Consider the following 14,346-nt stretch of genomic DNA (forward strand, 5'->3'; position numbering starts at 1 on the left):
GTGAGTACCACTGCTGCATTTGTTCAGAATTACCTTTCTTAACTCTGCTCTGAAAACAGAAGAGTCCTTTCTCATTTTTCTTCTTTCACGAGACCATCTCTGGGAGCTCAGTGCGTCTCTCCTTGAAGCCGCAGCGCTTACCTGACCCACTCTGTCTCGTCGATGCCGAGCCTGCCCCGAAGCTGCACCACCCACCCTGTGGCACGTTCTCCCAGTGCTGACCGCGGGCCATCTCCCTGACCCCTGTCCTCACCTGGCTCTGCAGCCACACTGCCCCACGCACCTGCGCCAGGCAGGGTGCCTATGGCCTGTGTTCACCATGGCCCAGTACACCATGACCCAATTCATGCAGGCCTAGTTCCTAGCCAAGGTGTTGAGGCTAGAACAATCTGGCTTCTTGGACAACTAGGACTTAGCACACAACAGTGTACAGAGGGAGAAAGCTGAGCCCCACTTTCCATTACAATGTGAGGAAACCCTTCCCTCCTCCCTCCCCCCAGCTCGAGTCCACTTCTTCTTGTCTTGGAGGAAGCACACGCCAGAGTGTGCCAAGGGGACCAGGTGTAAGAGCAAAACCCTCAAGGAGTATGTGCACACTGGCCCCTAGGCAGGACCATTTCTACACGGCCGAACTCCATGCTGGACAACATGCCAACATGCTCCTGGGCCTAGTGGTCTCCCCAGCCCCTAATTGCTCCACTTCAAAGGAAGACGTCCTCTCACAGGCTGGGTGAACTGCCCTGCCTCCAGGTGTGAACATCCCCAGAAGACTGAGGCCCCGTGCACTTCCCCTGCCTCACACTGAGTGTGTGTGTGTGTGCACGCGCGCATGTGTGCATGCGTGTAAGGTACAACACTGTGCCTGTGAAACGCACTTCGTGGAGGAATGTCCTGGGTTCAGACACTGCACTTTGGCAGCAGGGATGACTGACAAACCCCTTTATAACTCTGATCTCTGCACCTCTGTGAACGCACGCCTCACACCCCTGAGAAGCCAGCCAGGAACAACCTTAAGGGCTCTTCCTGTCCAGGGTCCATGCCCATGCCCACCGCAGGGCGACAGGACTGGCCTGAGAAACGTTGAAATAGGAGCTTGAAATAGAGCATGAGGTGGCCACTGTGACAACAAACACGTTTGCCTGTCGTTTCTAATAAGCTGAAGGTGATGAATCTGCAGTTCCACCTTATGGGTGAAAACGTAGAGAAAGTGGCAGGACTGTCTTCAGTATTAGCTAACCATGTAATTTTCTCAACTCTAAGTGCTCAGGATGAAGCAGGCTCTCTGGAAGGAAGAGAGGCAGGTGTGGCCGCCGGCCGGCTGCCAGGAGCGAGTGCAGGGACGTGTGCACAGCGAGGGACCTCCCTGGGGAGCAAGGCCTCTGACACGTCACACCCTGTCCACTCCTCTCCCTTGGGTGAAAATACCAGAAGACACCTTGTCTAGCCATCAGCAGAAAGACCCTGAAAGACCCTGTTTCTCGCTTGCGATTTTAATTTTCAAATACAAAGACGAGACATACCTATAACAAAACACCTTCCCTACTAGTCTTGTTGATGTGAACAACGTTCTTCGGTACTGGCACTGAACACTTCTTCCTGGCAAGAAGTGATATTCATTCACAAATACCGTCTCCACTAAGGGAAGGCAGCGATAGTAATGGACCGAGCTCATGCTCTTTGATACACTGTATCAAAGCTTACACCCTGCTGCTCAAACCACCACTCAGTCAGCAAGTACTCAACTAGTGTCCACAACTGTGCAGACACAGCAACAAGAGACAGTGCCTACCTTATACTCCAGTGGAAAATTATAGACCATCAGGTTAACAAGATGAAGGAGTAAGAAGGCAGAGCAGCTGCATTTCAGAGCCAGCCGTGGGAGAGAGCAAGCTGGGGAGGAAGAGCTTTCCAGACAGGACAGCAGCGGGAGAGAAGCCTGGTGTGTTCTCAGCATACGGCAGAGGGGGAGGCGGGAGGTGGGGGAGGGCCTGGCTGCTCAGAGAGATGGAGCAGCAGGAGCTGCAGGGTGGTGTGCAAATCGCAATGCAGAAAACAATATAGAAACATGACATTATGACTCCCTCAGAAGCTCATAATCCCTCAATCAAAATTCAAAAATACTGAAATGACAAAGAACTCAAAAGTCTAGTTTACAAAATGATCAATGACCCAATGACTTCACATAAATGAAGTAAAGAAGTTAACTCAAGTTCTGGATAGTGAAGTCAGTAACATGGATAAGGAATTCAGCAAGGAAATAGAGAATCAGAGAAAAACACAATGGACATGAAATGAAAATCTCAACACAAAGCACCACCAATAGGCCAGATTAGGCAGAAGAAACCATATCAAGGACTGAAGACAAGGTTGAGGAAATAAACAGCAGATTCTGACAACTCTAAGGGGAAAAAAGTATGACTACAACTTTTTGGTTGTTTTTATAGTATTTCAGTTGTACTGGAGTTTGAATTCAGGGCTTTACACTTGTCTGTGCCCAGCCACTTGAGTCACACCTCCCATCCTTTTTGCTTTAGTTTATTTTGAGACAGAGTCTAGCACTTATTTATGCCTGGGCTGGGCAGCAATGCTCCTGTTTACATTTTCTGTGCATAGCTGGTATGACAGTCTACAGCCATCCTCACAGCTTCTCATTGGTTGAGAAGGAGCTCCCATGAACTTTTTACCTAGGCTAGCTTTGAACCTGTCTCTGGAGGAGCTGAAGTTACATGTGTAAGCCTGTTTTTTTGTTTGTTTTTGGGGTTTTTTTTTTGCCAGTTCTGAGGTTGAACTCAGGGCATGGACACTGGCTGTCCCTAAGCGTTTTTCCTCAAGGGTAGTGCTTGAGCCACAGCTCCACTTAAAGCTTTTTTTTTTTTTTTTGGTCAGTTGTGGGGCCTGGACTCTGGGCCTGGGCGCTGTCTCTCAGCTCTTCAGCTCAAGGCTATCACTCTACCACTTGAGACACAGCACCACTTCAGCTTTTTTCTGCTTATGTGGTGCTAAGGAATTGAACCCAGGGCCTCATGCATGCAAGACAAGTACTCTACCACTGAGCCACCTTCCCAGCCCCCACTTAAAAGTTTTTTTTGAAGGTTAATTGGAGAGAAGAGTCTCATGGGCTTTTCTATCCAGGTTGGCTTTGAATCCTGATCTTTAGATCTTTGCCTCCTGAGTATCTACGATGTGAGCTACCCACACCAGCTTTTTTAAAAAAAGCACTGCTGGCTGATATAAGTTTTGTCCTTGTACCACGGCTTTGCCCATGTTGCTATCTGAATCAGTATTCTATGCTGAGGAATGTATCCTGCCGCAGGGAGCTCTGCTGACTTGTTTACAACAACCAGGGGGAATCTGTGTGCTGCTTCTGTGTGGGGCTTTGTCCATAAAGAATGGCTGTGGTGCCGGGCGCTGGTGGCTCACGCCTGTAATCCTAGCTACTCAGGAGGCTGAGATCTGAGGATCGCGGTTCAAAGCCAGCCCGGGCAGGAGAGACCATGAGACTCCTATCTCCAATAAACCACCAGAAAACCGGAAGTGGCGCTGTAGCTCAAGTGGTAGAGCGCTCGCCTTGAGCTGAAGAGCTGAGGGACAGCGCCCAGGCCCAGAGTTCAAGTCCCACGACCGTCAAAAAAAAAAAAAAAAAAAAAAGAATGGCTGCGGTGGGGGCAGACGTGTGCGGGACTTTGTGGGAATGCCTTTATTTCTCCTGGATTACCTAGCAGTGGAGCTCGTGGTGTGCATGGCAGAGTACAGAGATGACCATCGGGGCAGGCAGAGGAACACGCTTGGTTTTCTAAATAGCTTGTTTCAGAAACATAATACATCTGTAATCTTGGAGTAAGCAGAAGTTGTTTGAGACAGGACACAAAAAGCATAAGCCACTTAAATTTTTGATAAATTGCACATCATTAAAATTAAAATATTAACAAAAGAGAACATTAAAAAATGAGCAGGAACAAACATCCATAGTTCACATAGCTGACAAAGGGCGGGTGTTCAGGCCATACTGACAACTCTGCAAAGTAATTTTTTTTTTCTTTTGGCTATACTTGGATTTGAAAGCAGGGCCTTGAACTTTGTAGGTAGACAGACGTTCTACCATTTTAGCTATGTCTCTAACTCATGTTTTTGCTTTAGAGTGTAGTGTGTGTGTGTGTGTGTGTGTGTGTGTGTGTGTGTGTGTGTGTGCACGCGCCATCCCTCGGCCAGTCCTGAGGCTTCAACTCAGGGTCTGAGTGCTATCCCTGAGCTTCTTTGCTCAAGGCTAGTATTCTACCACAGCCTCTAGGACTTTCCTGCCTGGACTGGCTTCAAAAGGAGATCCTTAGATTCCAGCTTCTCTAGTAGCTAGGATTACAGGATTGAGCCACCAGTACCCAGCTACTTCCAAGGTATTTTTTGATAAGGGCCTTGCACGTTTTGGCGGAACTAGCCTCAGACCCTATTCCTTTTACCTCTGCCTCCCATATTACAGTTGGGCACCACAATGCCTGGTTTGTTGGTTGAGACATGCTAACATTTTTCTCTATTTAAGCTGGCTTCAAACCAGGATAACAGGCAAAACTTCTTTAATTGCTACTCAGGAAGCTGAGATCTGAGGACTGTTAGCTCAGGCAGGAAGGTCCACCAAAAAGCCAGAAGTAGAGCTGAGGCTTCAAGGGGTAGAGCAGTGGCCTTGAGCACAAAAAGCTCAGGTACAGTACTCAGGCCCTGAGTTCAAGCCCCAGGTCTGACAAATGTGTGTAAATGCATACACACAAACTTTAACAAATGGTGGTGGGACAAGTAGATCTCCACAGGCAAAAGACAGAAAGAGGACCCCTGTATCTCTCCCTGTACCCATTCAATTCAAAGCAGAGCAAGGATGTTAATGCAAAGCCTGAAACTAACATAGAAAAGAATAGGGAAAACACCAGAACTTAGTGGCACTGACAATAACTTCCTAAATAGAACTCCAGTAGCTCAGCAAATAGGAATGAGGATTGACAAGTGAGGTCATAGCAAGCTGAATGGCTTCTGCACAGCAAAAGATGCATCCGCTAGGCTGAAAAGGCAATCAGTAGAACGGGAGAAATTCTCTGCCAGCCTTGCACCTGACGGACCAATAACCAGAATAGCCAAAGAACTCACATAAAGAATCCAAAGAACTGATAACCAATTAATAAATGGGAAGATGAACCAAACAGACACTTCTCTAAAGAAGTACAAATACAGGAAGAAATGTCATCAAGGAAATGCAAACTGAAACGACACTGAGGTTCCCTCTTACTCCAGTCAGAACGGCCATCAGCAAGAACACAGCAGCAAGTGCCGGTGAGGATGGGGGATGGGGAAGGATCCACTGTGGAAACTGGTGTGGCGGTTCCTCCACAACTAAAAACAGAGCTAGGCCTGTAATCCTAGCTACTCAGGGGGCGAGACAGAGAATGGGGAGTCAAAGCTGGCTCAAGTAGAAAAGTCCAAGACTCCATCGCTAATTCACCAGCAAAAAGCTGGGCTGAAGATGTGGCTCAAATGGTAGAGTGCCGGGTGTGAACAAAGAAGCTGAGCAAAAGGGCCGACACTGCAGCACAATTTACCACAGCCAAGCCACGGTCATAGCCCAGAGGCCCTGCAACTGTAAGCGGGTCAAGAAAATGTGATAAATATATTCATTTGCAGGGAAGAGAGGGTCTGATCTGGCGCCACAGTAAGAGAAGCCAGGTTCAGGAGGACAAAGGTCACATCTTCTCTCGTATGTGGCTGCTAGACCAAAAATATAAACATATACGTGAACATATTCAAGGTCATGTGTACATGATCAATGTGACAAAAGCATGCCACATGCATGTGTGCTATTCCATATGAAGTCCCTTTAAACAACTAGCATGCACTTTGACAAAAAAGAGTGCCTCCTGACTGGGGACAGGACAAATACAGTCGAATAGAACAATGAGGCTTGCTGAGACCGGACAGAAGGGGGAGGACGGTCCAAATCCCACCAAGATGCATTATATACAGAAGCGGGACACGTGCACAGGAAAACTCCTGCTCCGATTAACTGAAGCGAATAGAAAGTGGACAAGATACTTCATAAGACAAGAAACACAATGGGCTAGTAAAGACATGGCAGACAAGGCCACTTGTCCCTGGGAAATGACCGATAACCCTCCTACCAGGGGCTGCTGAGGGGCAGTCAGGCAGCCTGGTCAGTGGAAAGTGTCTTCTGAAGGGCAGCCTATCTTTCCTGTGACTCAGAGGCGCCACACAGGTGTTGGTAAAGAGAAAGGAAAAGTACAGCAGATGCATGCGTGACGATGCCCGTGGCAGTCAGACACACCTCGCTCACGTAGGGTAGGAGAACCAGGAAGTTATTCTGGGGGGGGGGGGAGGGTGGCAGAGGGGAAGGGCTGTGATACCCACATCAAGCTGTCCGTCCCAATGGGCACATTTCACGGTGTGTAATTTTAGTCTTCAGCAGAGGAAGCTGGGTTAAGAATTGAGAAGTCCCTGTTCCCCAGCCCCGAGGGTGCCGCTCAGCTCAGTGGTCCCAGTGGGATCAGGGCCGGACGCGGCTTGCTTCATCTCATTCCACTGGTTCCCTTACTAGTGTTTTCTCTTGCTTTTGTGAGCCACAGGGAAACATTTCCCTGCCTGAATGCTGCTCTGCCTTCCCCCAGGTTGCTTCCCTGCTTTTAATCTGAAGAGCGTATTTACTTTCAACCATCAGAGAACGTCCCAAAACCTCTCACCAGGTGCAGGCAGAAGCGGGCTGTGACACCTCCTCCACCGTGACCCCAACATCGTCAGCCTACCATGGCCGAGGCCTGCAGCTCCCTGCGACCCTGGCCTGCACTGGCCAGTTCCTTTGCCCCCTGCCTTGTACTTAGGTGTCAAATTCAAACTTCACTGTGTAAGCATTACCTTGATCATTTGTTTCACTGTTGGTGTGACCCCCAGAGTCTGTTTAGAAACCATGAACCTGGGTGAGCGGCTACAGTGGGCAGATCACCGCCACAGCGGCCTTCATAACCAAGTGACTTTCTGACTCCTGGCTGACACCCTGAACACGCTGAGCACACAGCTTTGGGACACAATGTCCCCAGCAAGTGTGTGCCCAGGCCCAGCACTGGCATGTCAATATTTACCAGGCTTTTTATTTCTTGGTGCCATTCTTGGGACTTGAACTCAAGGGCTGGGCACTATCCTTTAGTTTTTTGTTTTGTTTTGTTTTTTGCTCAAGGCTTGCACTCTACCACTTGAGCCACAGTGCCACTTCAGTTTTCTGAGTGGTTTACTGGAGATAAGAGTCTCACAGGCTTCCTGCCTGGGCTGGCTTTGAACCGCGATGCTCATCTCAGCCTGCTGAGTAGCTAGGATGACAGGCGTGAACCAACTACCATGCATTCTTACCTGATGGAATGCAAAATACCAAAACAGAAACAACTCTGCTGTTTTCAAGAACAACTCTAAGCACATCCAAGATGCTGTTGTATATATGATCCCTATCACAACACTCATGTGATCCTGGTAAAAAGAAGGGAAGGACCACTTCCTGAGCTGTGAGACTGACCGAAATCCAAGCACGTGATAGGAATAAACCTAGAAAAACAACATGGCTCTGTGGGTACCCAAGGACCAGCAGACCCAGGCCTGGGAAATGGCAGAGCCCTGGCACACAGAGAGCTCTGGGAGACAGAGAACACTTGCTAGAAACACACAAGTCTGAGGTTACTTAGAATAATGCAATAATTTTAACCACGAGACATGAATTTCTGGAAAACCCTGCATGATTTAGCAGCACAGTGCACATGCTCCTCAGAGCTCCTGTGAAGACGCCCACACTGGACGGTGCGGCCCAGGAGGCAGCAAGGGACATGCGCTTTTACCATCACTCACTTCACCTATCCAGGGCCAGGGATGGGTCACCCCACTGCTAAGAGGGGGGCACCAACCACAGCCTAATGCCCTCCTCATCTCCAAGCAAAAATGGTGCCAGACCAGAGTTATACATGCTAAATGTCTGTCTTAGGGCCTCTGTGCATCTCCACATGGAGTTCTGTAGCTGCTTTGAGATGGAGTCTCACTGGCCTCCTGCAAGATCCTCCTGCTACAGCCTCCTGGGTGCTGGGGTCGCAGGTATGGACCACCATGCCGGGCTGAGCAATTAGAATTGTAAAGTCACCAAGAACATTTGAAATTGAGGTTGTCTTATCACTGAATATTTCCCACAAAAACCAACTCATCCTACCTATGAGAAAATGAGGCCAAAACGAGGCCACCGTTTATTCATGGCTAATCACCTTGCAAAACCACTTCTTAATTAGCTGGTCACTCGATGCCTGTCACACTGGCCTGTCACACCCTTCGAGCCCACCTGCATTCCACAACACTAAGTCCGTCCTTCCTTCCTATTGTCTTTTGCTGCCCACTTCAGTTCTAAGTTAACAACCCTATCTTTCCATCTGTCAACTGATACCAGAAACATCTGTGGACAGCCCTGGGACGGGCTCTGGGTGCCCAACCTCTTTGGCCTGCGTGAAATGCCACATTATCTATTAGACTCACTTCAAGTCAGAACTCCCTTCCCTTCTCGGTCACAGTCCTCTGAGTGATTTTTACATTTGTAAAGGAGCTGACAGCATTATGCATCTAAATCATCTCCTTTGGCTACGTCTTAATACTTTAGTTTTTGAACAGAAAACATGAAAGGAGAGCCAAGCTAGTGAATTTCCCACTCTGGTGCCTCTTTACAAACGTTTCTAAGGATTTCCTTGGAGCATTCTAAGAATTTAGAGGTGAGAATTCGAGACGCCTCTGGCTAATTCCCTCTCCCCTCCTCCTCCCCGCCCACAGCAGCATAGGATACCCCCACCCCTGGGAGGGGGTAATCCCTTGTTCCTGGCGCTGCACCTCCTCTTGAAAAGCTGTATCTTCCTATGCTGCCTGGCCTGGCCCAGGGGACACAGGGCCGCCCAGGGCCGCCCGGCGGAGGGTGGCCGTGCAAGGACAGCTGACTATCGCCCCTGGCACCAGACACCAGGCTCGAGTGACGGCCCCAGCTGTCGTAAGAGTCAGGGCCCACTTGGCTGGCTCTCTACGAGGAGCCAGCTGAGCCCCTAGGCAACTGTGAAGGCTCAAGTCCCAGGCAGGGGTGACCAGTCCCCTGCGCTCTCCACCGTACCTCACACACGCACAGCAGGCGTGTCATACAGGCCAGTGCATCACACGTACACCGTGTGCCATCCACACATCTGCGGCAGGGTGTGTGGAATGCCTGGGCTCACTTCCTCTGACGCATGTAGCCAGTCTTCATGCGGAATGTCACCAAGTCTTAGCCTTATAAATGCTAAAGGGCAAATCAAGGCAAGGAATATCGATTTGGGCAGACTTCAAAATTTGTTGTTCAGACTAATGACATGAATGAAGCTCAGCGCCTGTGGCTCACACCTGTAATCCTAGCTATTCAGGAGGCCAAGATTTGAGGATTGCACAAACACCAGAGACAGTGCCCAGGCCCAGAGTCCAAGCCCTCCTGCCAACAGAAACAACGCATGATTGTGAAAGGGGAACCTGGCAGCAGGAGTCAGGGGTCGGGGTCAGGGGACGCAGAGGGAGCTAAGGACGGACGTAAGCCAGCTGCATCACATATATGTGTGGCCATACCATAAGGAGACCCACCGAAGTTATTTAAAAAGGGGAAGAGGGAGAGGACAAGAAAGGGTCAGAGCGGGGTGAATGTGGTCAGAGCACAGTATATGCATCTGGAAATCCCGTGGACAAGGTGTAGATGTCGTTACCTGGGGTGACGGTGAGCTGAAAGCAGTGGAGCTTGTTTGGATCAGGAAAGTGCACTCTGCAGGTACCTGCAAGGGAAACAGCACTTGAGAAGGCGGCAGAGCCTCTGCGGGCAGGCTCCCCGGGACCACACGGAAGCCCTCGGAGAGGGTTCACAGGCGGCCTTGCTGAACATCCTCCCCTCCCCCCCACACACACACAGTGTTTGTTACTGATCACACCAACAGGCTCAAAGGGCAAACCAGGTTTTGTCATTTGGTTATCTCTTTCTAACAATTCCAAGTGCAGATATTTGCTTTCAATCTTTCAATCATTAAATGGTCACTAAAAATAGACCTTCTCATTCATGTCAAGAATTATGCTACTCACTTGGGAAAGAAGAAAGCATACCTCAGGGAAACAAATATACATTGGTAAAGGCAACTAAACATGGAAAAATCAGTCTGCGCACTCAGCACGGAGCCCACGCAGACCCTAGCGCGTGGCTGCTGGGGGAGGCGCAGGAGTAGCACGCTGCGGCAGGCGCCCCAGACATGGTCTGCATCATCTATCTCCCCGGCAACTTGCTCGGATTTTGTTGGAGGAATGATGCCACTCAGACAGCAGCGTTCTGGGTCTACCAGTCCCCACCCAGAAGTGGCTTAGACCAGGACAAGGGGTCTCCTGGGGGAACACGCATGGCCCTGCGGAAAGGCAGCGAGACCCCAGCCCAAAGAACTGAGGGCTTGGCTCAAGTGGCCGAGTGCTCTGTGAAGTGTTACATTCACACTCTACTACAACTAAGGACTCTTGCTGGGTTTCTTTTTTAGAGTTGAAGGTAATTCAATCTAAAACAGCGTGCCATCTCAGATCACATCATGGCTCTGTTTTTAGCTGAGGAACCGCCATATTAGCTGCACTATGTGCCTTCCCAGCGAGTGTGTGTGTGTGTGTGCGTGTGTGTGTGTGTGTGCACGCGCGTGTGTGTATGTGTGTGTGCGTGTGTGTATGTGTGTGTGTGTGTGCGCGTGTGTGTATGTGTGTGTGTGTGCGTGTGTGTATGTGTGTGTGTGTGCGTGTGTGTGTGCGCGTGTGTGTGTGTGTGTGTGTGTGTGTGTGTGTGTGCACGCACGCATGTGTGTGAGGGCTCTTTCCTCCCGCACCACACCGGCATGTGTTGTCACTGTTTCTTTGATGACTGCCATTCTGACTGGAGTGATGTGGAATTTTAAAGTTCTGATTTGTATTTCCTTTATAGCTAAGGAGTTGAACATCTTCTGTTCACATATTTTTATTGGCCATATAAATGTTTCTTAAGAACTGTTCAATTCATTTCTTACCTGCTGACAGGACTATGTGTTCTTTTGGTATTTGATTTTTTGAGTTCTTACCCATATCCCCCTCCAAAAAAAAAAAAAAAGAGGAAATCTGGTATCCTGAGTAAGAAAATTGCTCTGTAGTTTACAGCTTTCCTTTATGTTCTATGTTTGTTCATGCATTACAGGCATGTACCACCACACCTGGTTTGTGTTAGTTCTTCTTTCAAGGATTGATAATCCAGAATTCTGAAGACATTTTGACTAAGAATACATTTTATAAACACAATCTAAATAAACATTATACATCAAAAACAAATTTCAAGAAACAACTTAAACCTACCCTCACTAACGAACTGCAAAACCACTCCAGGCCTGCATGCAGCCATCACTTTCCTCACTTTCAGTGGCAGTGGATGTGACCACTAACAGGAACAGTCTGTCTGGTACTGGCTCAGGTGCCTCTCCACTCACTGAGAACGTGGACAGAGGGCATGGAAGAGGTCCCAACCCTAACCAGACCCCTCCTCCATGTATCACTGTCCATTTGGAAAGACTACAGGATCTCAGATCCTCTAAAAAATTTACCTTTCTGCATAAAACCAAAATTCATTCCTAACATACATGAAAAATAGGCCACTAAAACATAAAAGCTTTTCTCACGTAATTCATTCAGGGTACTAATTTGACTAAGGAAGCTATACTTACAAGGTAAATTAGCTTCAAGTTCTGCAACTTCTGTAGAAACAAAGAGAGTATGGTTAGTATCAGTCTTTGCTAGTTGCAAATCAGCAATTTCCTCTGGAACACAGAAGGAAATAATAAACTAGATGAACTGAAATCTAGTCTAGATTTTAAGCTATTTAGACAAATGCAGTCAACAATTTTTGAAAACCGCCTTTAGTAATCATGTTAAATTAACATAGAAATGATAAGAAACACAGAAATCTAAAATAAAGATGAGGGAGACTAGCTATAGCCAATAAAATTAATATTCTCTCTGATGTTCATTAAATGTAACATAGTTTACACACACACCCCTCTGCAAATCTGATTCAGAGTTACCAAGGATCTATTCTTTTCCCAGACCTGTCCTCAAGTTACATTTCTTGGCCTGAGTCCTCTGTTCTTGGGCCTCAACCACCCATTTCCTCTTAATCCATCTTTTAGCAGGCATTTAAATCCAGAACCCCTCTGCAAGAAACAGCTGCAGCACTCCACCAATTCGGCCATCCGAGACTGAGGCCAAAGGCACCAGGCCTACTCTCTCTCCACCTGCATTCAAAGCAGTGCTAGAAGAATGAGCAAGAACAAACCGGCTCACGCAGACAGGATCCTGTGGATGACGCTGAAACCCCCACAAAAAATGTAACATGGAAGTACAGCAGTGGCTCAGGTGGTAGAATGCCAGCCTTAAGCAAAAAAGTGAATAAGAAGACAAAGCCATGAGTTCAAGCCCCAGTACTGGAACAAAAAACAAACGAAAACAAGCACTAATAAATTCAGTAAAGTTGCAGGATACAAAACTAATACATAAAGAACCATTTGTTCAAAAAATAAATTGTAATCCGGGTGTTTGTGGGTCACACCTGATAGTAGTACTAACTACTCAGGAGGCCGAGATCTGAGGATTGTGGTTTGAAGCCAGTTTAGGCCCCCAAAAAGCTCGAAGTGGAGCTGTGGCTCAAGTGGGAAAAAAGAAAAATCTAACAAACAGCACCCAAGGCCCCAAGTTCAAGCCCCAGGACCAGCACGCACATGTATACACACACCACACACACACACACACACACACACACACACACACACACACACACACACACACACACACACACACACACACACACACACACACGCTGGGCACCAATGACCAGCACGCACATGTATACACACACCACACACACACACACACACACACACACACACACACACACACACACACACACACACACACACACACACACACACACACACACACACACACACACGCTGGGCACCAATGACTCATTCCTATAATCCTAGCTATTCAGAAACAGAGGAACAAGGTTCAAAGGTGGGGCAGGAAAGTCTACGAGTCTTATCTCCAATTAACCACCCAAAGGACAGAAGTAAGCTGTGGTTCAAGTGGTAAAGCATTAGGTCTTGAGCTTAAAAAAAGCTCAGGGATTGTGCCCAAGCCTGAGTTCAAGTCCAGGAATGGCACAAAAGAAAGAAACCTAGCTGGGTATGGTGTGGAGGTGTCACAGTGCATACCAGCCGTTTATTTCCTTGGGGAGTACCTTGCTGATTAGATTTTGCTCTACAGCTTTATAAGGAATAATTCAATTATATAAAATAGATCCACTTTAATTAAACAAAGGAGTCAATGGTTTCTTGTGAATGCAGGAGTGTGTACCCACAACAATCCTACAAAAATCCCAGTGTCCGGGCAGTAACCCAGACCTGCCATATCCATGGGTCTGGGAATGTTCTGGGCCTCTGAGATGATTTTATTCTCTCAGCTGTCTCAGTCTGTGTGGCCTTTAATAACAAAAATACCTGACATGAGTGGTTTATAAAGAACAGGCGCGTCTCATTCACAATTCTAGGGGCAGGGACCCTGCAGTCATGGCGTCTGGCGAAGGCCAGGCCCTGCAGACGTGGCATCTGGTGAAGGCCAGGCCCTGCAGACGTGGCATCTGGCGAAGGCCAGGCCCTGCAGACGTGGTGTCTGGCGAAGGCCTGGCCCTGCAGACATGGTGTCTGGCGAAGGCCAGGCCCTGCAGACGTGGTGTCTGGTGAAGGCCAGGCTCTGCAGACGTGGTGTCTGGTGAAGGCCTGGCTCTGCAGACGTGGTGTCTGGCGAAGGCCTGGCCCTGCAGACGTGGTGTCTGAAGGCCAGGCCCTGCAGACGTGGTGTCTGGCGAAGGCCTGGCCCTGCAGATATGTTGTCTGGTGAAGGCCAGGCCCTGCAGACGTGGTGTCTGGCGAAGGCCTGGCCCTGCAGACGTGGTGTCTGGTGAAGGCCAGGCCGTAGACTATGCTTTCTTGCAGCGCACTCTTAAGGGCTCGAGGCCCCTCCAGGAAAACCCCGGCACAGGAACTGCCACCTCCCGCCACCTGGCCTCCTAATGCTGGCCACTTCTCTTTTTTTTTTTTTTTAAAATATAGAATATTGGAGTCTTTATTATACAGTTATTAGGCTGCAGGCAGCCAGTTGTTAAAAGGTCTGCAGCACACAAATACACATAACACAGCTAGGAAACATGCTAAAGAGTAAAGAAATAACAAGAAC

At 48.5% G+C, this 14,346-nt stretch overlaps 1 protein-coding gene across 3 annotated transcripts in view; it reads right to left on the bottom strand.

Moving 5' to 3' along the window:
• The window catches only part of Ube2f (ubiquitin conjugating enzyme E2 F (putative)), a 38,768-nt gene that overhangs the window by 13,132 nt on the left and 11,290 nt on the right, over window positions 1-14,346 (bottom strand). For all 3 annotated transcript variants that reach the window (XR_006151346.1, XR_006151347.1, XM_042702355.1), the window contains exons 3-4: window positions 11,781-11,810; window positions 9,780-9,845 (exon numbers count right to left, since the gene is read on the bottom strand). Coding sequence is in view for 1 of the 3 variants with exons in the window: in XM_042702355.1 (XP_042558289.1) it covers window positions 9,780-9,845; window positions 11,781-11,810 (96 nt within the window). In the remaining 2 variants the exon portion in view is untranslated. The remainder of the gene's footprint in view (window positions 1-9,779; window positions 9,846-11,780; window positions 11,811-14,346) is intronic.

The sequence above is a fragment of the Dipodomys spectabilis genome, unplaced genomic scaffold (genome assembly GCF_019054845.1).
Source record: "Dipodomys spectabilis isolate Male_0828 unplaced genomic scaffold, ASM1905484v1 ptg000321l, whole genome shotgun sequence".
Lineage (NCBI taxonomy): Eukaryota > Metazoa > Chordata > Mammalia > Rodentia > Heteromyidae > Dipodomys > Dipodomys spectabilis.